Source organism: Hyaena hyaena, unplaced genomic scaffold (assembly GCF_003009895.1).
Source record: "Hyaena hyaena isolate Hyena2069 unplaced genomic scaffold, ASM300989v1 scaffold_385, whole genome shotgun sequence".
NCBI lineage: Eukaryota > Metazoa > Chordata > Mammalia > Carnivora > Hyaenidae > Hyaena > Hyaena hyaena.
The window spans coordinates 1,425,715-1,449,846 of NW_024081022.1; the positions used below are offsets into that span (position 1 = coordinate 1,425,715).

At 58.8% G+C, this 24,132-nt stretch overlaps 1 protein-coding gene across 1 annotated transcript; it reads left to right on the forward strand.

Annotated features, from left to right (window-relative positions):
• Positions 1–646: 646 nt before the first annotated feature.
• PRCC (proline rich mitotic checkpoint control factor) lies at positions 647–21,163 on the forward strand. Its single transcript, XM_039251423.1, has 7 exons — positions 647–1,373; positions 8,747–8,794; positions 10,844–11,410; positions 13,940–14,035; positions 16,251–16,394; positions 18,241–18,306; positions 20,701–21,163. Exons 1-7 carry the CDS (start codon positions 900–902, stop codon positions 20,785–20,787), a joined length of 1,482 nt encoding a protein of 493 aa, XP_039107354.1. The 5' UTR covers positions 647–899; the 3' UTR covers positions 20,788–21,163.
• The last annotated feature ends 2,969 nt before the right edge of the window (positions 21,164–24,132 follow it).

Sequence of the window (24,132 nt, forward strand, 5' to 3'; positions counted from 1 at the left end):
CGCTGGCGGCCCAGGGAGACCCCAGGTTGGAGAGCAAAAAGTCCTCGTGGATGTGCACCGTGGTCACCTCCACACGCGGGGCACGTTCATTTCGGCTCTCAGACGTTCATTACTGGGCCCGAAGTCTCACTTCTTTCTCACTCATCCCCCCATTTTGTACAAGTCTTTTGGGCCCCCCCCGCCCTTTTTGGGGGTGTTTCAGGCCACTGGGGGGCTGCATCTGTTCAGAGCTCACTTTTCCTTTAAGCTCTTTTCCCCATTCGCCACCCTCGCGGACTCCCTCTCATTCCCGACGCCGCTTGCGGTTTCGAAGAGCACTACATCGCCCAGCAGTCTTAGCGCCCACGCGGCCACCCTAGGGAACTTCAAGTACCGAAATGCTCTCCCACTCGTCGGCTGACCACCGCGGTGACCGATGGGGCTTGTAGTCCGTGAAGGAATTGCCAGAGGACTAAAGAAACTACTCATCCCAGGAGTTCTCGCGTCAGAGGCGGGCTTCCCTCTTGGCTCTCTGCGCGACGCCTAATCCTTCCTCGGACTCGAACTCCCGCCGTGCCCTGCGCTGAGCTCCCAGTGGCGGAGAATGGAGTTGTGGCCAAAGTGTCCTCTGGGAGTTGTAGTTCCTATATTGGTGAGGCGAGGAGGAGGCGGAGTGACTCGGCGGCCATTAGCTGTGTGTAGTTGCCCGGGACTGGGAGCTTAAGTGAAGAGGGAAGGCTTACTCGGTGGAAATCAACCGTGGCCATGGGCTCCTGCCGGGCCTAGCCCCGGAGTACGGAGAAGGCGGGCTTTTCGGTGCCCCGCCCCGCCCAGTGGCGGGGCCCACTAGGCCTCCGGACATCCCCGGTCTCCAGTAGGCCTCGTCTGCCGGCAAGGGCGCCCCAAAGGCGGGAGGCGCCATGTCGCTGGTTGCTTACGCCAGCAGCGATGAGAGTGAGCCGGATGAGGCTGAGCCGGAGCCGGAGCCGGAGGAGGAGGAGGCGGCGGCCCCTCCATCTGGGCCCGCTTTAGGGGGCCTGTTCGCTTCTCTCCCCGCACCCAAGGGCCCGGCCCTGCTGCCTCCGCCCCCCCAGATGCTGGCCCCAGCCTTCCCCCCGCCGCTGCTGCTGCCCCCTCCCGCCGGAGACCCCCGGCTCCAGCCGCCTCCGCCCTTGCCCTTCGGCCTGGGGGGCTTCCCGCCACCCCCAGGCGTGAGCCCGGCCGAGGCGGCGGGAGTTGGGGAGGGGCTGGGATTGGGGCTACCCTCGCCCCGGGGCCCCGGCCTCGGCCTGCCGCCCTCCGTGGGCGGTGCCGGGCCCCCCCTGGGCCTTCCCAAGCCAAAGAAGCGGACAGAGCCCGTGAAGATCGCGGCGCCGGAGCTGCGTAAGGGGGATGTGAGTATCCGGGGAGGGCGCCCCCGCACCGCCCCTCGGCTCGCGTTTGGGCTCCGCTGGACGAGGGACCTGGGAGGTTCCGGGGCCGCCTCCTGGACCTGCATCCGTTGGCTGCGGACCCCACTGCGTTCCCGCCACGCTGCGATTGATTGAGCCAAGTTGGTCAACTTGGGTGTTTGTCCACGCGGGTTTCTCGAGGCTGGACCCGCCTGCGGAAGGGCCCCGTACCGTCTCCGGGCCGCACTCCCCCCGTTGCATCTTCGCCCAGGCCTGTTGTACTTGGCCTATCCAGAGAGCAGCTTACCGCCTGGCACCGGAAGAGGTGACAGGAGGCAGCATTCCTGAGCCCTTGCCTGAGCATTTGGCACTAACTTTTCCCCCTCGCGTCTAAAACCATGGTCTAAAACCATCAGGGTCTGGACGAAAAGAATAGGAACCCCCGTTCTGCGTTTGAGGGGAGTTAGGGAAGCAACGGGGTGTTTGTTGAGGCGGATCATTTGCCAGGCAGCCGCCCTTGCCTTCAGTTACGGAAGAGCTCCGGGAGGTAACAGGTGTCCGGCGCGTAAGCTCTTACCTGGAAAAGGACAGAGTGGAGCTGAAGAGCCGGGTCTGTCACCTCCAGCCCCGGGCCTCGGTTTCCCCATTTAGGTATTGCCAAGCCTAGGTGAGAGAGGATGCTCGGGTCCTGTTTCTAGAAGCAGCAGCCAGGAACAGAAAAGAGAAGGCCTCTTCTGGAGTGAGTGCTCTGGGAGCGAAGGAGACGGGAAGCCCACGGGCGGGCACGGCGGGTAGTGGCTTCAGGTTACCCCACGTTCTTCCCTTTCTCGCTCCTGAGAAGTGGATCAGGCAGCCCTTTGCTCACCTTTGGTAGCCTCTGAGAGAAGCCTAGTTTTGCCCTTGCTGTTCTGCAAGCTTCCAGCTCCGGCTGGGGGCCCCTCACCTCCTAACCCCTTCTGGCACCTCCTTTAGAAGATGGCTTCTCAGGGAGGACCTCCTAGCCTACCTGCGCGAATTGCGATCTCTTATCACTCACTCTTCCTTACCCCTTTTCTCCGGGCGCTCACCACCACTTAACCACTGTTTTATCTGCCTGTTTCCTTCCGCCAGCGTATGAGCCTCCCCAGGCAAGCCTTGTTGATTTGGGCCGCATCCCTGGCGCAGAGAGCCCTGCCCGCGTGGATATGGGCTGTGCTCAGGAAGGGGGTTCCCGAATATCCCTCGTCATCTTGTTCCAGACTTTCTTCCATGTTACTTTGCCCTTCTTTCTCCCCTGAGTCTGTCGTTTCCAAGTCCAGGATCCGAAACAGCATTGTGTCGCTCCAGCAAAACTTTGGCCTTGGTTTACCCTCGAGCGCAGGGAAGTCCCTGAACGTGACAGCAGAGGATAGGTTCATCTCTTCACACTCTCCCTCCACCTCTTCACGTGTGCTCCGCCTGCTTTATCTCTGTCTGGGGGGAGGAGGCGCTCTGAGCCAGCCTGGCTGCCTGCACTGTGACAGAGGGGAAGTTCATTTGCAGGTCTGGGAAGGCAGCCTTAGAACAAGTTGCTGCTCGAGGTTGTGGAATCTTCCATTTAGTCTGGCTGAGGTGCAGGGGCGGGGTGGGGGACAGGAGGTGGTGGTGTGTGGACTTGGACCCTCAGGACTCCCTGCTGTGTCCCTCCTTTGTCAGTGTAATTCAGGAAGCTGCCAAAGAAGGTGAACGGGGACAGTGACAAGGTGACGCGGATCATTAAAATAAAGCCAAATCCTCATCCTTAGCTTCTTTGCTTTCCTACCCTCGTTCAGCTTGAGTTGGCGCTGGGGATCTTGAACGCATGATTCCTGCGGAAAGGTGGCCGAAGAGTTCAGGATGGTGAGGTGGGCGCAGCCGCTGGCTTTAAGGTAGCTGTGCTTCTCCGGTTCTGAGCGGGTGTCTCGCACTTAGTAGGCTCGCAGTATGCGTTTGAAGGCATGAATTATATTTCCCTAAGTGATTTGTCTCTAGGCTTTGATGGTGAAGTAGAAGTAATCAGCTCTGAGCTTCGTTCGTTCGTTCGTTCATTCATTCATTCAATGGGAGGCTGCTTGTCTGTGCCAGGAGCTGGGAGTGCGGTGGTGACCATGACCAGCTCCGCCTGCGAGCAGCTTCTGGGCTACTGGAGACAGCTGACAAGGAGGTAGATTTTAGGTCAAGTCGGAGAGGACCCACGTTAGAGCTAATCCCGTCCAGAGGCTGGGGAGGCTTCCAGGAGGAGGAGACATCTGCACAGAGATGAGATACGTGAGTAGGGGGAGCCAGAGAAAGGGGGTGCAGTGGGGAGGAGCATGTCAGGCCAGGGAGCAGAACGTGGCACGAAGCCCGGCGGTGAGAGAGACCAAGATTTGGGGGCACCTGGAGCAGTGAAGCCCGGAGCTGGCGCGTGGGGACGCAGGCCTTGGGCGCCACGGACAGGCCTCTGTAAGTGACCCTGGGGCAGTGAAGCGCCCTTCCAGGCCAAGCAAGAGTTCTCTGGTCGCAGAGCAGCTAAGACCTGGAGAAGCAAGAATGGCGGGCACAGCGCGCCAGAGGGTGACGGCCTGGGCACCGGGGCGCAGGACTGGGGGGGCTGTGGGCTGTCGGAGGTCGAGCGTCTGGTCAGTCTGGGCGGTTGATGGCATGGCCGGGATGAGGGCCGGGATCCACGGTTGACCCCTGCCTTTTAGCCCAGGCGGCTGGAGGGTGGCGGTGCCTCCATTTATGTAGGGAGTGCGGAGCAGGGCGAGGATTAGTTGGATTTAGTTGGTTGTGAGGCCCAGAAGCCACCTCGGGCCAGCCTGGGTGTGAATATGCCAGGACGCCTGGCAAAGGTCTGCAGACCACTTTCCTCTGTGAGCTTTTGTTCCGGGCGGAAGGGGCTGCCCCGTCCTCACCCTTTCCTTTTGTGCTCAGTCCAGATTGAACCACGTTCTCCGTCCCAGTTCCGGTTTTCCAGGCCTGTCTGATGTGGGTCCGCCCGGCCGTCAGCTGCGGTCTTTCCCAGGTGCCTGGCGAGGTCACAGTCAGGCAGCTTTCGATTTGCGCAAAGAATTGGTAACGACCCACGAGTAGGTGGTCACCTCCTTTCCCTTCTAGTTCTCCTTACCCCACCCACGCCGCCCCCAGGTGTTGGACTCGACCGTGGTTGATTTCAGGGACTCAAGACTTCTAAAATCAGGATACAAAGCGTCAAAATTAGAAAAGTTAGCGCCAGCGAGAGTTTTCCCTGCTTTCCGGAGCAAACACCTCTCAGGGTTGTCTGGGTTAGTGTTACCCATACGCCCAGGTCGCTCGCCCAGAGAGTGGAAAGTAGGAAGGTGTGAGCGGGAGATTTCACTAATTTTGGTCACTTCTGTTACCCAAGTGAGAGCTGACGTGGCAGGTTTAGCAAAGTTTCAGCCTTTGGTAGAGCTGGAGGGGGCACAGACCTTTGTGGGGCGGCCCACACTGCCTGGGCGTCTCATCCCTGGTCTGCAGGTGAGGAAACAGGAGTTTAGAGAACAGAGGTGATCCGTCTCAAGTCCCAGTTTGGCAGTGCAGGGGTGAACCCAGGAGTGTTTTGTTCTGATGCAGTGCCTGTTGGGGAGAGAGAAGAGTTGTGGACAAGCACAGCTGTACAGGCAGTGCAGTGAGGGTGTGGTAGGGGAGAGGCGGCGGGGTGAGGGTGCGGTAGGGGAGAGGCAGTGCTGCGGTGAGGGTGCGGTAGGGGAGAGGCGGCGGGGTGAGGGTGCGGTAGGGGAGAGGCAGTGCTGCGGTGAGGGTGCGGTAGGGGAGAGGCGGCGGGGTGAGGGTGCGGTAGGGGAGAGGCGGCGGGGTGAGGGTGCCGTAGGGGAGAGGCAGTGCTGCGGTGAGGGTGCGGTGGGGAGAGGTGAAGGGCGCCTGGCCTATCTGCAGATCAGGAGAGCGAAGACGGAAGCGGTAGCTGCGTCTGGCTAATGGGCCGCCGCCTGGGGGAGCGTGGAGCCTGGGGGTCCGTGCCAGGCCCTTGTTTCCTCCTTGGCTGCGGCCAGATTGCCCGCGGGGATGGGGGGCCTGGGGAGATAAGGGACCGGCTCTGACAGAAGCGCGGGTCCCCTGGGCCTGGCCCGATGGGCGATGTCTGCGTCCGTTCTCGCGCGGCCGCCTCGGCACGAGCGTCCTGTCCCTGCTGGCAGCCTCTGAGAGCCGGGGGGCTGCCCTGGCCCGGCCCGGGTGCTCTGGGTCTCTCTCTGGGTCTGGTGGCGCAGCCCCGCCCGGTCCCACAGGCTGGAGGTGCTCTCTAGGGGCTGACTCCGTGGCCCTCGTGCGTCCGCTCCTGTGGAAGGTGACTTAGCACTACTCTGTAATCCAGCGGTTTCTTTTTTTTAATTTTTCTTTTTAAAATTTTTCCTCAAGTAAGCCCTACACCCCACATGGGGCTTGAACTCATGACCCTGAGATCGAGTCGCATGGCTCCACCGACTGAGCCCACCCGGCGCCCCCTTAATGAAGTAGTTTCATTCCTGGGCAAGAAGAGCCGGGAGCGAGACCGCACGCTTGCAGCGCTGCTCACGGCCCGGAGGTGCCCGCAGCCCCGTGTCCTCGCCACGCATGGCATCCAGCCTGAAGGAGGAGGGAGAGTGACACGTGTGCCACGTGGATGGCTTGGGAGACGTTGCACTGAGAGAAGCACGCCCACCATAGAGGGGAGCGCGTGCGCATGTGCTCCCAGCTAGCGGGGGGGCGGGGTGCCCACAGCGGGCACGGTCCCAGGGGCAGGAGAGTGGAGGGTCCCCGGGGCTGGGGTGCAGCGCGCGGGTAGTGGGAAGGCAGTGTTTACGAGGTACAGGCTTTCTGTCTTGGGTGGTAAAAAGTTTGGAAATAGTGGTGATGGTTGTATGACACTGAACGCCCAACATGCCACGGAGTCACACTTCAAAATGATTAACGTGGTAAATGTTATGGGGCCGTCTGAGGGGCTCAGCCGGTTCAGCGTATCTGACCCTTGATGTCAGCTCAGGTCATGACATCAGGGTTTGTGAGTTTGAGCCCTTCATCAGGCTCTGCGATGACAGCGTGGAGCCTGCTTGGGGTTCTCTCTCTGCCCCTCCCCTGCTTGCATTTTCTCTCTGTTTCTCTCTCTCAAAATAAATAAATATAACTTAAAATATAAGTTTCAGGGGTGCCTGGGTGGCTGAGTCGGTTAAGCGGCCGACTTCGGCTCAGGTCATGATCTCATAGTTCATGGGTTCAAACTCCGTGTCAGAGCTGACAGCTCAGAGCCTGGAGCTGCTTCAGATTCTGTGTCTCCCTCTCTCTCTGACTCTCCCCTGCTCACGCTGTCTCTGTCTCTCTCTTTCTCAGAAATAAATAAAACATTAAAAAAAAGTTCAAAAAATGGGAAATGTTACGTTCTCTTTGTATTGCCACGCTACAGGGAAAAAACCCAGTGTGCTTGTGTCCCTGTCCCCGTCTCGGGGGCTGTCCTGTGTCTCAAGGAATTACCGTGTGCTGGGCTGAGCGGTTCCCGTCGGCAGGTTCCCGACAGTGGACTTGCTGTTCCTTCCTGAGCCCCCAGGGTGCTGCACACCCCCAGCCAGTGCCTGCGGGCTGCTGGCGCCTGGGGCCCGGCCGCTCCCTGCTCACGGTGCCCTACAGTGAGGTTTCTCTCCTTTCGCGAAGCATGTGAACAGTTCTTCGCTGAGCTCTCCTTCCGTCCCCGTTAGCCTTGGGTCAGGCCCGCACACGCCGTGGGCTTCGCAGTCCTCTCTAGACCTCTGCCGGGGGGGCCCGGGAGCTCCGTGTCGCCACCCTCTTCTAGGACAGGGTTGGCCAAAGGTGGTGCAAGGGTCCGGGGGCGGTTTTCCCTCTGTCTCCGCCCTGTAGTCCCCCTGGCTTCTTACCGGATGTCTCTGAATTCGGAGGCAAAATGATGTCCGTCCTTCCCTCGAAGACGGGTAGTGAGGGCTCCGGGCTCAGCCCGCTTGTGCGGTCCTTCCACCGGTGCTGTGTTTCGGGGGTCCACCATGACGCGTGCCCGCCCCGGGGTGACGTGTCACGCACTTACATGGATGGGGCAGCTCTGTGCTCTTCGCTCCTCCCAGGACCCTGGGATCAGGACCTGAGCCAAAATCAAGTCACTCAACCGACTGAGCCACCCAGGCGCCCTGGGATTAACTTACTTACCTGTTTGGTTAGTTAGTTACTTACTTATTTGTAGTTATTTTTAATGTTTTTACTTATTTTGGAGAGAGAGAGAGAAAGAGAGTATGAGTGGGGAAGATGCAGAGAGAGACAGAATCCATAGCAGGCCCCAGGCTCTTGAGTTGTCAGCACACAGCGAGTGCAGCTGCGAGCTCCAACTTGTGAACCGCGAGATCATGACCTGAGCCGAGGTCAGTGGCTCAAAGCCTGAGCCCCACAGGCGCCCCTGGGGATTAACTTTAAAAAACCGAGTGTTTGGGACGCCTGGGTGGCTCAGTCAGTTAAGCGTCCAACTTTGGCTCAGGTCATGATCTTGCAGTTCGTGGGTTTGAGCCCTGCGTCGGGCTCTGTGCTGGCAGCTCAGAACCTGGAGCCTGTTTCCGATTCTGTGTCTCCTTCTCTCTGCCCCTCCCCTGCTCATGTTCTGTCTCAAAAATAAACTATTAAAAATTTTAAAAAAGAATCATAAAAAAAAATGAGTGTTTAAGCTTGCTCTTCATAGGCTGGCACCTTTTTGATCGTTGGGGATGTTCAGGAACTGGTCCTGAGCTACAAGGTCAGGTGGTGTCCAGTGTGAGAGGTTGCATTAGGGACAGTCCTAGTGAGTCAGAGGGGGACACAAATGGCCTCCTGTCTTGCCCCAAGCGCTCACCGGCCCCGCCTTCTTCCTGGACGCGAACAGCTCTGTCTGGCAGACAGTAGATCATACTTGCAGAGAGAATAGATTTCTCCAATGGCTTTGACCTTTAATGCTGCACAGAAGAGTAGTTAACACCCCACTTAACTCCCGCCGGAGTTGCCCGGCCGTGTGGTTATGTTGTCTGCGTGAGCGGTTTCAGAAGGGCAGCCAGGACTGGGGGGATCGCGGGCCAGATCCATTCGTCTTCCACTGGACAGATTGATTGGGAGAAGGATGGGCGTAGCTTTTTCTTTCCCCCAAGTCCAAATGGGAGGAAATGGTTTTACTTTAAAGGAATCGAAATTGATGCCAAGGAGCCCGTGCAGCAGGCCTGGGGGCAGAGCCTGGGGAAGTCACCACACACCCCTTTTCTCGGAGGCAGCTTGGGCGCAGGAAGGGGGCCCTCCGGGCGCCTCCCCTGCACAGAGGTGGGGCACAGACACGTCGGCTGCCCTCGTCCGGGCCTCACTGGATGTGGGAGCTTCCTCCACCGCCTTCACGCAGGAAGGCCTTATTCCGTGTCTTTTTTTCTTAGTCAGATTCCGAGGAAGATGAGCCCTCCAAGAAGAAGACTGTCCTTCAGGTAAGCCTTGTGACGAGGCAGAAGCCGTCTCTTCCCTTCCCGTAGCGCTTCCTGAGAGATTCACAGCGCATGCACGGGATGCATTTCACGTCGCACTTAGAGCGGGTGCAAGCATCTGAGGACCAGCTCCGTCCTGTGGTTTGGGTTTTCTCAGAGCCGCCAGCCCTTGTGCTGCGCGCCCTCCCCTCACCCTGCTCCTTGGTGCTGGCCTGATGGCCTCACCCCTGCCGGGTGGCACGGAGGTAAAAGCCAGTCTGGTGCATTTCTGCTAAAAGGATTATTCAGGAAGGGTAAACGGATTGATTGGGCAGAACGATGTTAGGAACATCTGCGTTTTCCAGCGTCTTGTCCCCGTCTGCCTCTAACCGGGAGAGTAGCGCTTACTGGGTGCAGGCCCGGCTCTGAGTGCTTCACCAGCATTGACTTGATTTAATCCTCAAAGTGGCGCTGAAGTCATGGCCTTATCGTCACCCCCATGTTCTACCGGTGGAAACGGTGACCTGAAGGAACTTGCCCGGGGTCCCGGACAGGCAGGGCGGGAGTCAGGCTCGCTGACCTGGAGCCTGCGCCCTTTCCTGCTGCACTTGGCTCCTGCTCCAGACCCGAGGCCGGAAGTCCTCGGCCGGCTCTGCCGTGTGCCCTGGTTCCCCTTGTCGCAGCGCCTTTGTCCCGGTCCCCGGCAGTTTCTCCCCGTTCCGCTCCCCACTCAGGGCCTCCTGTGCTCCGATCTCGTGGATTGTGGGTCTCAGGAAAAACAAAACCACAAGTGGTCCTGCCTTTGTCAGGTTAGCTTATGACTCAGGTATACGGTGCCAGAGCCGTCCCTCCCGTTGGCTCTGCTGAGATGTAGCCCTGTTTGTAGGGGCGATGGAAGAGGGGTCACGGCAAAAACTGGCAGCTGAGGCTGCTGGAGGCCAGTTCTCTGTTACCAGTATGGCTTCCTGGAGGAGGTGGAAGGGCAGCCCGAGTCACGGGGAGCCACTGGAGCCACTGAAGGCCTTCGGAGTAAAGAGCAGTCTCCCTGCTGGCGGCGGGACTGGGTGGGTAGGGAGTTCCGCTGTTGGGCGGAGTGGGGACCCAGTGCACAGGGGTGTGGCTGTAACCCCAGAGCCACTTGAAGTCAGACGCTCCGAGGCAGCCTGAGCATGGGAACCACATGGCACTTGGGCCCGCTCCCTCCAGGCTCGGGTCTCTGCGGTCTGCCTGGCTGGAATGTTCCAAAGCTGTGGACACGCAGCAGGGGGAGGAGCCCACTGGCCAGATGAGCTGTTCTGGCTGCTTGACTCACCAGCCTTTCTTCACTTGCTTGGGCGTTGCTGGGCCGAGAGGCTGAAGCACTCTGGTCCTCCAGGACAGGGCCATGGTGGCCTTCTTCCATTCTCCTTTCCAAACTGACCCCTCCCTTGGCCCTCCAGTCAGGCCACGCTGGCCCGGTGGCAAACAGAAAGCAGAACCGGCGCAAGTTTTCTGTGCCGCAAGAACGCCAGGTGCGCCGAGCCAATTAGCTTGCAGATTGAGGCGTTGACTGCTTGACGCCAGCATAATCTGGATATACCACGTGTATAGGGCTTTCCTTAGGCAGGGAGAGGACTTCGGGCCACACAGGAATGAAGGTCTTTTCGACAGAGCCTTGGTTTTGACTTTGAGTAGCAATCCAAAGGAAGCAGGGCGTTCCTTTGTTAAGAGGAGCCTTCAAGACCTGGAGAGGTAGAGCGATCAGCTGGAGAGAGCCCTGGGCTGTTGGGAAGAAGGATGACGTGGGCTTCAGAGCATCGAGTTCGCCAGGAACCACAGAATCGGGGAAGACTCTGGGGCAAAGGGCACAGGGACGCCCTCTGACCTGGGAGAAGCAGCCCGCAGAGGGGCCTGAGCTGGGAGGCGCGCTGGATCACCCAGCCAGTGGGCGGGCGGAGTGAGGAAGGAAGCAGGGGCTGGTAAGACCTGAGGCCGAGCGCCTGTCTGTGATGCTTGTTCTTGATGCCAATGATCCATGTCACCAGATCTCACTTGTCACATTTCTTCCCTCCTCCCCGAACCTGCGCTCACCAGGGATCCGGCGAGGGCGCCGGCCTGTCTGCCTTGCTTCCCCAGCCTAAAAACCTGCCTGTGAAAGAGACTAGCAGGCTGCTCCTGCCCCACGCCTCCTCTCGGAAGCCCGCGGACGGCTCCTCTGACACTAAGCCCTCCAGACAGGCTTCTAAGACCAAGCCCTCTTCCCTTGCCTCTGTCGTGGGCACCACGACCACCACACCGTCCCCCTCTGCCATCAAGGCTGCTGCCAAGAGCGCTGCCCTGCAGGTGACGAAGCAGATCACGCAGGAGGAGGACGACAGTGACGAGGAGGTGGCCCCCGAGAACTTTTTCTCCCTCCCTGACAAGGCTGAGCCGCCTGGAGTTGAGCCATACCCCTACCCCCTCCCCGCCGTCCCCGAAGAGCTGCCCCCGGGCACAGAGGCGGAGCCGGCCTTCCAGGACGATGCAGCCAACGCCCCCCTGGAATTCAAGATGGCAGCGGGCTCCAGCGGGGCCCCTTGGATGCCTAAGCCTGGGGACGACTACGGCTACAGTCAGTTTTCCACATACGGCGACGCCAATGCCGCTGGTGCTTACTATCAGGTGGGTAGGGGACACGGAGGGCGGGCCAGGGCGCGGGAGCGTGGCGGCGAGAGCTCGGAGCCAGGGGTACGGCCTCGGTGGTACCGCTTTGGCTGGCTTCATGCCTCCCAGCACCCCGATTTTCCTGTCCTCTCCGGCCTCAAGACGTACCGCCTTGGTTCTGAGAAATTGCCTGTCTTGAAGTCTGGCAGGTAGAAGTACGGAACTGATACTTTCGTCCTGAAAACCAGCCCCTTAGGAGCTGGCGAGAGGCGTAGGGAGAAGGCAGGAGATCCAAGATGCCCTTGGCGTGGGTGGTGAGGAGGAGTGAGCCGGAGGGGTGCACTGAGGGCAGGAAGGGAGGGGCTCGGGGAGGGGATCTGGAGAGGTGAACGCAGAAGGGGAGAGGCAGGAGCCATGGGAGGTCGAAAGGAGGGAGGCCCGTGTCCCAGGGAGAGGGGACCGCGGTTGTGCTGTGACAGCGCGCGGGGTCTGACCGCAGGTTGGGCTTCGAATCCCCGGCTGCGTGGGTCTGGCAGGTTCCTCAGCTGAACACGGGGAGGGACAGCGGCGGCCTCGTAGTGGCGGGAACCCCATCAGCTTAGCGTGGTGCCTGGGACAGAGCAAATGCCCAGGACAGAGCTGGGATAACTTTTTATCCAAGTGCCAGTCAGCGAGTACTGATGCCAGCCAGGTCGGGAGCGGGTTGAGGAAGGACTTTCCCAAGCAGTCTCCGTCCTGGGTGGGGAGGGCTCCGGGGGCTCGGGGACTCTGGCCACGCGGGGCTGGCTGGCGACCTGGCTGGCGACCGCTTTTCCTACCAGCCTGGGGCCATTGCAACACTTAAGTCCCCCTCGACCACCTCGACTCTCTGAATGGCTGATGTTAATCTTCACCGCGGCGAGTGCAGGGACCCACAGTGCGTGGGCTCTGAGGGTGCCCGAACACAGCCGTGTTTCCTCAGTATTTGCTGTTGAGCCTCGATGTATCTTGTGGGCCCATCAGGGACACTGCGTCTCCCTTCAGCATTGTGTTTTGACCTATTAGCGAAAGCAAAACAAAACAAAAAACAACAACAATCAAAGCCATTTAAATGAAAAACACCAGGCACCTGCACACCTTTATTCGCTGCACCAGGTGGTCTGTGGGGGCGAAAGTATGTGACTGCTCTAGGGGCCCTGCGATTACCAGTATCTTACTGTGAGTGCGTTTATAGATTGTGCTCTGATCACTGTGGATTTTTAGGTATTTTATTTGGTCAGTACAAACCCTTATTTCCCATTAAGCTCACTATAAAATGAATGTTTTTAAAGGGCCAGTTTTTGGAGTTTTGGGCAAAAGTGGAGGAATTGGGAGAAAGCACGGGCAGGGAGGAAGCCGCTTCTCAACCTGAGGGCTGTCTGGCTGGCCTCTGCCTTCTTCCTCTGACCTGCAGTCACTCGGGGCAGCCCGGCTCGCAGGCAGTCATTAGATTTCTGAGCCGAGAATCCAGTAATGCTGCCTGGTTTGTTCCCAGCTTTGTAAATTCCCTACCACCCTTAAAGCCATTTCTTTCTTTCTTTCTTTTTTTTTTTAATTTTTGAATGTTTTATTTATATCTGAGAGAGAGAGAGACAGCATGAGCAGGGGAGGGCCAGAGAGAGAGAGGGAGATACAGAATCTGAAACAGGCTCCAGGCTCTGAGCTGTCAGCACAGAGCCCGACGCGGAACTCGAACCCCCAAACCGTGAGATCATAACCTGAGCCGAAGTCGGCCGCTTAACCGACTGAGCCACCCGGGCGCCCCTTAAGGCCATTTATTTTATCTGAGTTTTTTGTTGAAGTATAATTGAGGGGCACCTGGGTGGCTCAGTCGGTTGAGCGTCCGACTTGATTTTTGCTCCAGGCGTGATCTCATGGGTGTGAGATCGAGCCCTTCACCGGGCTCTGTGCTGCGCACGCAGCCTGCTTAAGACTCTCTCCCTCTCCCTCTGCCCCTCCCGCGCTTGCTCCCTAAAAAAAAGGAAAGGAAAAGAACTATAGTTGATGCAATGAATGTTACGTTAGTTTCAGGCGTGTGGTGATTTATTTCGTGTCTGAGATCTGCACCCTCCCTCCCTCCCCGTTGCAGGCAGTGTCCTTGAGTCCAAACGCCCGAAATAAGACGCAGAGCAGGAGTGGTGTGTCCTCACACCTCTCCCCTGCTCACAGCGGAGCGCGTCTCCATCTCACGGGCAGTGCCTGTGGGGCTGAGGGCACCTTGGCGTAAGGGTTGGGGTTCACCCTGGGGAGCAGCTGAGGGAGCGAGGTGTAAACCGAAGCAGGAGAGAATGTCTCTTTCTCGTCCCCCTTCCCTGAAGGGCATCCACCTGGATGGTGCCCATCAGAGAAGCTGCAGACTGTTTTCGAGTTACGGCTGGGTCCTCGGGACGCGCCTCTCCCTGGGCTGCCTGAGGGGCCTGTGGCACGGGCGCCTCCTCTGCCTCATTGATGAGGGTTTGCTCTGCTCCAGATCTGTCCCCGGCCACTGCGCCCCTCAGTTGGCGTGTTTCTCCCCCCTCTCGGCTGCAGGATTATTACAGTGGTGGCTACTACCCTGCACAGGACCCGGCCCTGGTCCCCCCCCAGGAAATTGCCCCAGACGCCTCTTTCATCGATGACGAAGCAGTAAGTTAAAGCGCAAGGACCATCTTCCACCGTGGACACCAGGTTTCAAATCCAAAAGTAAAGAAAATTTGAGGGTGGGTTGCCTGGGTGGCTCAGTCGTTTGAGCATCTGACTCTTGATCTCAGGTCTTTAACATTTATTCATTTTTGAGAGACAGAGACAGAGAGAGAGAGAGAGAGAGTGTGTGTGTGTGTGTGAGGGGGGAGGAGCGGAGAGAGGGAGACACAGAATCTGAAGCAGGCTCCAGGCTCTGAGCTGTCAGCACAGAGCCCGACGCGGGGCTCGAACTCACGGACCGCGAGATCATGACCTGAGCCAAAGTCGGATGCCCAACTGACTGAGCCCCCCAGACACCCCTGTGGTGGAATTTTGCTCAGGTCTTGATCTCAGGATCATGAGTTCAGGCCCCGCATTGGGCTCTGCACTGGATGTGGGTTGTTTTGTTTTTTTAAACTAAACTCAGGATTCACTGTGGCAGAAACTCCTCAGTGCAGTGGCTCATATCAGAGAAGTTAATTGTTTTCTTCCTCAAAGAAGGCTGGAGGCAGGCGGGCCCAGGCCGTGGGGACAGCTCTGCGTACTTGTCGGGGATCCAGACCCCTTCTGCCCATTACTCTGCCGTCCCTACGTTGTGGCCTTTATTGCTCTGGTCAGTGGCGTTGGCTGAGGCTGCCGCCCTCAGGCCTGCCTTCCAGCCGCCCCCTCCGCAGCTGGGGGAGAAGCGGGAAGAGTGTCCGCCCTCTGCTTTCGGGAGACCTCTCCCCAAAGTCCCTGCAGAGACTTGCACGTCTGTCTCAGTGACTAGAGTCTGGTCACCTGGCCACACGCAGCTGCAGGGGAGTCTGGGGTGTGATAGGCGTTGAGTTAGTCTGGTGGTGAGATGCCGGAATGCTGGGCTCGTTCACATCAAAGGCAAAGGGGACAATGGATTTGGGGAGGGGACAGCAGCCGCAGTAAATGACTCCTGTGTTCACACACCTGGGTCCCCTGCCGCTGGGCTCCCTAACCTCAGCATGAAGAGACCTGAAAACCCCAGGTCCTGCCATCAGGCTGTGCTCTGGACACGAAGTCTTGTTCTCTCTGTAGGCAGCTCCCAGTCTGTTACGGGGTCGGAGACATAGGGGTGCTCTCTCTTTGCATTCAGGTCCTTGTGGAAAATAACTGCTTGCTCGTCTTTTCACAGAAAGGTATCTGTTCGTCTGCATACTTCTTCCTACTGTCAGTGTGTCCATCCACTCCCTTGTGGGTGCATCCTGGACACGTTCTGAGCTGGGCCCTTTTTGTCCTCGGCCGAGGAGGCAGCAGGAAGCTCACCCGGGGCGAAAGCTGCTTTCCTGTGGGCAGGGTGCCCCTCAGAGGAGGCCTCACTAATGACTCAGGGACCTGGACGTGGCTCGCACTCAAGTCTCCGAGTGTTTTCCTGTGTCCTCACCCACCCGCCTTCAGGCACGAGTCTGGGCGATGTTGTGTGGGCTGCACTTCTGGTGAGGACGGAAGAGCGAGTGCCAGTCTCCTAGGAAACTGCCCAGGCTGTTTTTGCGAGGCGCCCTCTCCCCGGCTCCCTCTCTGAGGTCCACCCTCGTGTGGGGTCTGCTGATTTTGTGATGCCAGACCAATGAGAAGGAGCAGACGTGTAAAAACCAATTTTTAGAGGGAGAATCCTAGATTTTTTTTTTACCCTTAATTTTTTTTTAATGGTTATTTTTGAGAGACAGAGATGTAGAGTGCAAGCAGGGGAGGGGCAGACAGAGAGGGAGACACAGAGCCCAAAGCAGGCTCCAGGCTCCGAGCTGTCAGTGCAGAACCTGATGCGGGGCTCAAGCCCACGAACTTGTGAGATCCTGACCTGAGCTGAAGTCGGACACTTAACCAACTGAGCCACACGGGCTCCCCTACTCTGAATTCTTAATTGGAAAGTCGGATGCGGTCCTTTTCGGTAGATTGAACTTACTCATAGTTGGAGCGCACGTTCCCAGCAGTGACCCCCGGTCCCGCGCTCGCTCACGCTTGGGAGTTGCGCCTCGGCCTCCCTTTCCCTGAGCGCAGGAGAACGTCTGATACGCAGCCTTTCATCTGGCATCAGGGGCTTGGTGGGTGGTGGGGTGAGGGGGTATCGCAGCGGGGGGGGGCTAAGGGCACAGGGGGCGGGGGATTTCTAGTGAGTGCCCTGATCTCTCCCGCAGGCCCCCCACCACTGCTCTTTCTCCTTTTCCAGTTTAAGCGGCTGCAGGGCAAAAGGAACCGAGGGAGGGAGGAGGTCAACTTTGTGGAGATCAAAGGTGACGACCAGCTCAGTGGGGCCCAGCAGTGGATGACCAAGTCGTTGACAGAAGAGAAAACCATGAAGTCATTCAGCAAAGTAAGTGGGGAAACCCCCTTGCGATGGCCAGCTGGGGGCCCCAGAGCACAATCCGGGCCTGCTCCCGTCCTGACCCCACGCCCGGTGGCCACTGCCCCGGCACCTTTCACAGATGCCTGCCATCCGTGGGACTGGAGCACGTGCCGAGCTCTGCCTTGCAGAACTTTCCAGAACTTTGCTTTCCACCTGGGGGGTAGTGGCCCGTGGACCGGGCGGGTGGAGCAATTGTGCCTCCTGTGCTCAGGAGGAGCTTTGATGCGCGGGGGCCGCCTCCCTGGCTGGACACCACCCATGGCGGCCCTGCCTCTCAACAGTCAGCTCCCTCCTCCACTGTCAGGCTGCGCGGGGGGTGGGGGGGGTGCTCAGCACATCTCCGAGGCGTGGGCACATCTGTCCTGGGGGCTTCGGTTCGGAGCGTGCAGCCCCTCCCTCTGCCTCCTGGCTGTCGTCATGGTCATCCGCTGTGGGTTTTTCAGATGTTTCATTCCTCGTGCTTCCGCCCCGCACTGCCACCTCTCTGTGCTAGTTGCCTTCAGCCAGTGCGCTGCGCCCCCTCCACCTCGTAGCTGAGCGCAGCAAAGGTGGGCATTTGTGAGCCCGCTGCGGGGGGCAGGGGGGGCAAGTGAGGGGAAGCCCTGGATTCGAGCCCAGCACCAGCCAGGCCAAGGTCAGGCATCTTCTTCCCCTCTCCTCCCTCCCGCTTTCTCCGCTTTGTTCTGTGGCCACAGATGGCCATCTGAGCCCCAGCCGTTTGTTTTAACTGAATGCTGGCGGTCATACAGGACAGAGCGGAGCACTGTGGTTAGATCAGCATAGATCCATCAGTGTTTCCTGGAAAAAACACTCGGGGAGGCACGCTGGCCTAACTGTGGGTCGGGAGGCGTCATCTCAGCGTGACGGCCGCCGTGGCCAGCGCTCACTGTGTGTCCGTGCCTGCCGTCTTCAACGGTCACGTTCAGTGGGGTTGCACAGCAGCGAGGGGTTGGGAGCTCGAGGCTTCTGGGGTCCCTGCTTGCTTTGCACTGGCGCACGGTGTTACAGCTCCCGTCCTCGGGGGCTTTATGGTGCAGCATGATGGTGGGGGTGGTGCTGAGGACACTCCAGAGAGGAGTGTTGGGGGCTGGGTGGTGCCGATAGGACGCTTCTGGTCTGAGGCGGCACTGACGGGGCAGGAGGAAGGCCCAGACCAGTACAGACTTTGACAGTAAAGCATTTGCATCGGAGCTTGGTTAGGGGTTGGGTGCGGTTACGGCTGGAGGACTGGGGAGAAGTGGGTGGTGGTGAAACTTCTGATCCCAGGGTCTTTGGGGGACTGGCTAGCGGGGGGGGGCCTTCAGCTAGAAGCTGGGGATGGGAGAGTTCGGGACGCCTCAGGTAGGAGCAGGCGGGGCGGCTGGCCTGCAGGGGAGAGAAGGAACCGAGAGACAGGGAGGGCTAGGGCGGCGCCGGGCGGGTTTATGAGAGGGAGGGAGGTCGCCCGGGCCCCGAAGCTGGTTTAGACGCACTGCAGGTAGTACAGCCGGCACGTGTGCGCTCTGGGGGTGGCGTGGGCTTACCCAAGAAGCAGAAGACACGGTCCTGACCTCAAAGTATTTCCAGTCCGGTGGGGATATCAGCAGGCTATTTCAGGCAGATCTTCCTGGGATTTTGGCATAATGGCTTTAATGAAAACTGTTTCGTGAGTGTATGGACATAAAAACAGCTCCAGGCTGACTTTTCTCCCTTCTCCCCCCGGATTCGGGCTGAGTCCTTGGTTTCTAAGCCCCCAGCCTTGCAGCATCTGGGCATGTGAGCTACTTCTGCTGTTCTTCCTGTGGCTTAATGGGTGTGTTTTCTTCCCTCACAGAAGAAAGGTGAGCAGCCAACAGGCCAGCAGCGGCGGAAGCACCAGATCACATACCTGATCCATCAGGTGAGAGGGTCCCTGTAAACCCCACAGAGGCCGTCTAAGTAAGGTCCCTTAACCCTGTGGACCCAGGTACCGGGCACCAGCTTCCCGCCACCGCGCCCAGGGCCCGTTCTCCCCGTGGCCACTAGGGGGCGATGTGTCCTTCGGAATCACCTACCACCGCGCCTGTCGCCTGTCACTGCACTCCCCACTTCCCAGAAGGCGTGAGTGCAGGAGCCTGGAGTAAACTAAGTGGGAATTCAGATACCCGGACGCACGCAGAGGGCAGCAGAGTGGTGTCTCGTGCAATTCTGTTAAGTGACAAATTTATGTATGTAGGAATTTTTCTAAAGAAAAAATTGGTTCACCAGCTTTCAACAAGACCCCCACCTGCTGAGGAGGTTGTTTTGTGTTCTCCACTTCTGTAGCAGGAAATGACAGAAATTGTTAAAAAGCACAGGTAATTCAGAAATGACTTTTGGAATTAGAATATTACTTATCTGATAGAACCCAGCAACTTTCGGATATTCAGTTAATCGTGAAGCAGACGTTAGTCATTAAGCTCCATTTTTTTTTTTTAATGTTTTATTTATTTCTGAGAGAAAGGCATTGTGAGCAGGGGAGGGTCAGAGAGAGAGGGAGACACAGAATCTGAAACAGGCTCCAGGCTCTGAGCTGAGCTGTCAGCACAGAGCCTGACGCGGGGCTCGAACTCACAAACCACGAGATCATGACCTGAGTCGAAGTCGGACGCTTAACTGACTGAGCCACCCAGGTGCCCCTAAGCTCCATCTTTTGAGACCTAACCGCACCGAACGCCTTCCTGCCCCTTTCCCGGGGACACACGTGCTGCCTGGTGATTTCAGCGGGAATCTGCTTTAGTTGTTCTTGTCCTGGTTCACCTTCCGTTTAAGGGACTCACCTGTGTCCTTACCCTGGGTTGTTATTTGTAGGGAAAGGATTCGAGGGTAGGGTCATCTTTTAAACCCAAACTTTTTTTTTTAAGGTTTATTTTGAGAGAGCAGGAGTCGGGGAGGGGTAGAGAGAGGGAGGGAGAGAGAATCCCAAGCAGGTTCTGTAGGGTCAGTGCACAGCCCAGTGGGGTGGGGGTGGGGGGCTTGAACTCTCGAACCGTGAGATCCTGACTGGAGCCAAGATCAAGAGTCTGATGCTCACGAGTGAGCCCCCCGGTGTCCCTAAACCCTAACTCTTCGCCACTGCCCTTCCCTGGGGGAAGTGGGCAGGCAGCAGCCAGCTCTGGTGGGGTGGGGTCAGTGAGCCCCTCTTCTCCGGTGGCGCCTGTATGCTCCCTGAGTGCGGCATTGAGATCGGCAGAGGAAAGTCACAATTCTGGCACCTTCCAGTCTGTTTTCACAGCTTCGGTTTGTGCTTGAAAGTGGTGTGAATTTCTAGGGTACCATGTCCACCGTGTGCAGCACGGCAGCCACACTCCATCCATCGACGCGGCTGTTGCTCCTGGGTGTCCTGTCCTCTCCCACTGGGCCGGCCAGACACCCAAGGCGTCTGTTGTCTTCCTTTCAGATGCAAATTCCAGCTCTCCTTTGTCTGGTCTTCCACTAGAGCCATTCAGTTTGTTTTTTTTTTTTTTAATGTTTTTATTTATTCCTGAGAGAAAGAGAAAAACAGCATGAGCTGGGGAGGGTCAGAGAGAGAGAGACACACAGAATCCAAAGCAGCTCCAGGCTCTGAGCTCTCAGCACAAAGCCCAATGCAGGGCTCGAACCCATGAACTGTGAGGTCATGACCTGAGCCGAAGTCAGATGCTTAACCGACTGAGCCACCCAGACGCCCCTTGAGCCATTCAGTTTTAACTCCAGCACCAGTATGTGTAGAACCAGGATTCTTTTGTTTTTATAAAGATTTTATTTATTTATTATTACTTTTCAGACATTTATTTTGAGAGAGAGAGAGCATGCTCCAGCAGGGGAGGGGTAGAGAGAGGGAAAGAAAGAATCCCAAGCCACTCACACTGTCAGCGCAGAGCCTGACGAGGGGCCCTAACTCATGAAGCGTAAGATCATGACCTGAGCCGAAATCAAGAGTCGGACGCCCAACCGACTGAGCCCCCCGGGGATCCGCATAAAGGCTTTATTAAGTCATCTCTACACCGCCCGTGGGGCTCACGCTCATGACCTGAGATGGAGTCGCACGTTCCGCCTGCTGCAGGTGCCCCAGGACCAGGGGCCAGTCTTTGGTCTGCTTAACCCTCCTTAGCTCCCCTTTGCTTGCTCAGGGCTCCCCTTCGACCTGAGTGCGAGAACATGAAGTCTTGCAGGGGGTTGGCTGTTTCCCCATATGGGTCACGGGGGGGAAGGAGGTTAGCGTGGGCGCCCACAGAGGCCAGAGAACGTCTGTGGGGACCCCGGTCTGAGTCCCCGCGTGTCTCTCTCGCCGCAGGCTAAGGAGCGGGAGCTGGAGCTGAAGAACGCCTGGTCAGAGAACAAGCTGAGCCGCCGGCAGACCCAAGCCAAGTACGGGTTCTAGGGCGCAGCACTCAACCGCCCCCCGCGACCTCCTGCGGCCCGGGGCCCGGCCTCAGCTCTGGGACCCCGGCTGCGCCAGGTCCAGGGTCTCCCGTGAGGACCCAGCCCTCGCCTCCGCGAGAATGAACACATTTGATAGGTTTTTCTTAACAAAAGTTAGAAGATTCAGCTCCTCTCTGTCTTGGAGCAAAGACTCGAGCGATGACGCCTCAGATGGGGCTCCGAGCCCTCGGGCGGGGGCGCTGCTCCCTGGTGGGTGTGATGAAATGGCGACCCCTCCCTCCACCGTTTTTTTTTTGTTTTTGTTTTTGTTTTTTTAATTTTAAACCAGGGATGTCTGTTGAAATAAAACATTCAGTCTGATGGACGTTGCTTGCCCCGACCCCTCTCCTGCTTTATAGTGTGCCCTCCTTTTTCAATTCTGGATCTTTCTCATGTGTTTTCCTGTTCCCGGACCTGATTTTACCTTGTGTAAAGCACCCCCCAAACCCTCACGACCCGCCTCGTGTTTGCCTGGCTTTTCTCCTCTCTGCCCACCGTCTATAAGTGGGCTCTTGGCCGTTGAAGACCCGAAGTGCTCGTACAGCTTCAGTGGGGCAGGGCCCTGTGGTCCCAACTCTGGAAAGTGTCGCTGATCTCCAGTGTCTGAAGACTAGAGGAAGTCAAGGAGGTCCTTTCTGTGACACGGAAAAGTCGGAAGAGTCGTTACACGTCAATTCCAGCCCAGCAGGAGGCAAATGTCCCTGGAGGAGACTCACGTTGACACCAGCTGCCATTGGCCATGACCGGTTTGGAAGCTTTGGAGAGAGCTTGGTGGCTAGACAGGTCTCCTTGGGGACTTCCGGACCCCTAGCTTTTTGCTAGACAGGGAGGGGTGGGTGGAGGGGGCGGGCGGGGAGGGAGGTGGCAGGGTCAGAGACCTGAGTCGTTGGCCCTTCTGCACCGGGAGGCCCAGCTGCGGCAGGACCGATGGCGGGGTTCGGGGTTCGGGTAGCCCTGCTGACGCGTGTGGCTGGGGCGCCGGGACTCGCCTGGCTGCAGCTCGGCCCGAGCCCGGGGCGCTGAGGACGGTCCCACGAGAAAAGCCTTGGTGCCGCCCGGATGGAGAAGCTCGCTCCCGGCGGCCCAGGTTTCTGAACAAGGAAAGCACCGGGAAGAACAGCCGAAGGTGAAGGTTACGGCCACGGGGGTTGACTCTGCGTGTGGTGGCGGGGGACTCCGGCGCGAGAAGGAAGAGGCAGGAGGGGGTCTCCCGGAGCTCCTGGTCTTGTGGGCAGGGTAAGTTGAGGAGTCTGTTTCTCATTAAGTACGGAGGAGGGTTTCGTCACTTACAGGAAAACCACCCACTTATCTGAAATCTGACCTACTTGGGGCTGGAGCCAGACAGGACTCCTGCATCCCACGGGGACACGGGCTACAGCCGCCCGTGGTGGTGCCTCCGGCCGGTCTTCAGGAAGAGGCATCAACCTACTGGCACATCCACGTCCACAGAGGCATCGGGGACCTGGGCTGAGGTCACCTCGCTGGGGTATCTGAGGGGGTCACGCGGGATCCACAGGCCCTGAAGTCTGCGATCCTGAGAGTCCAAAGCTTTGTCTTCTGCACCCGGGGTGTGCACCCAGAGCGCGGCCTCCTGGCCTGCAGCACCCCTGGGACCCAGCGCTGGGCTGCCTCACGCCAGGAGCTGCATCGTGGCGGGGCTGCCCGGGCGCTGGGCCGGCGGGGGGGGGGGGGGGGGGGGGGGCGGGGCGCGGCCAGGACGTGGTCGGTAGGGAGGGTCCCGGTGTCTTCTGGAAGGGGACATATTTAGGGCAGTTGTCTGTAAGGCTCTTGCCTCCCACCTCAGTTCTCTGCAAATAGCCTTGGACCACTTTTTAAATTTTTTGTTATCTTTTGAAATGTTTATTTTGAGAGGGTGTGAGCAAGTGAGTGGGGGAGCCGCAGAGAGAGGGAGAGAGAACTCCAAGTAGGCTCCACACTGTCCATGCGGAGCCCAACGAAGGGCTCCCACTCCCGAACCGTGAGATCATGACCTGAGCTGAAATCAGGGGTTCGACAGTTAACCAGCTGAGCCACCCAGGCGCCCTTTGGGCTACTTTTTTTTAAAGCCACTTTTTAGTCCAACCACAGGTGACCTTTTATTCGGTGGCTGGGATTTCCTGGTCACCATGAGAAGTACTGCCAGGTTAGAAGTACCCTCATCTGGGGAGGCTTCCTGCAGACGGTGGCCTCGAGTTCCGTTGAATGAACAGCAGACAAGACAGGAGGGTGGAGAGGAGGGGGATGGGGGATGGGAACTTGGCTGCAGTTGGCAGAGCTGCCGAGGGAGGAGGGCAAAGGCTTTGGTCCCAGTGGATCAGACAGGCCCCCAGGAGCTACCGGAGCTGCCAGTGCAGGGCTGGGGGTGCAGGGCTGGGAGTGCAGTGTCACACGGGCCAGGGGAGCAGCCCGGGAAGCTCAAGTCCATAAGTAGCAGCTACACAGGGAAGGAAGCCATTGTGAGCTCCCACACTAAGGCCTGTGGCCCTGGAGATGCCCCGGTCAGGCTTTGCCCCGCTGGGGCAAAGTGTATGGGGGTGCCGAGCTGGGGGGCCCGAGCTGGGGGCTGCTGGGCGGAGGAGGCGCTGCAGCGGGTGCAGGGGCTGTGGGAAGCCCCGGGGCAGCCGAAGCGTTGCGGAGCGCTCTGCACCCCTAGCCTTGCTGACCTCCCCTTCCTCTGCCACCAGGGGACAAATGTTCTAGGACTATAGGGGTAGTGGGGGGACCCCAGCGGCCACGCCACTGGCCCTCCTGGGTGGGGTCGGGGGGAGGTGCTGTGCTGTGGACCAGGGGGAGGTTGTGGTAGTAACTGTTGTTCACCCCCCGGTCCCCCCCGCCAACCGGTTCCCGGCACCTCCGTGAGCAGGTTCTGCATTAGTGACGGAGCAGAGGGCAGGGTGGCGAGAGGCCAGACAGCCGTCGGGGTCGCCCTGGTGCCAAAGGGCTGGGGGGAGAAGCTGTGCCCCCCACTCCCAGCGAGGCCTAAGGGAGGCTGCAGGGCAGGGGAGGGAGACTGGGCCCTGTGTGGAGGGCAGTGGGGAGGATGCAGTACTGGGGAGGTGCCCTTGCCCTGTGGTGCCAGGGTCTCTGGTGGGGGGAGGAGCAGCTGCTTCAGAAATTGCCTCCCTCTTTCCCTGCACGAGGCCTCTCCATCCCCACGCCTCAGCTCGGGAGTGGATGACCAGAGCGGTGCAGGGGTGCCGGTGCTGGTGAGCAGGGAGGCTTCCCCACCTTGTTCCTCAGGCCCGGGCCTGCGGCGGGAGCCCCCTGGAGGACCAGCACCTTTATCTTTTGGCCTGGGGGGGGG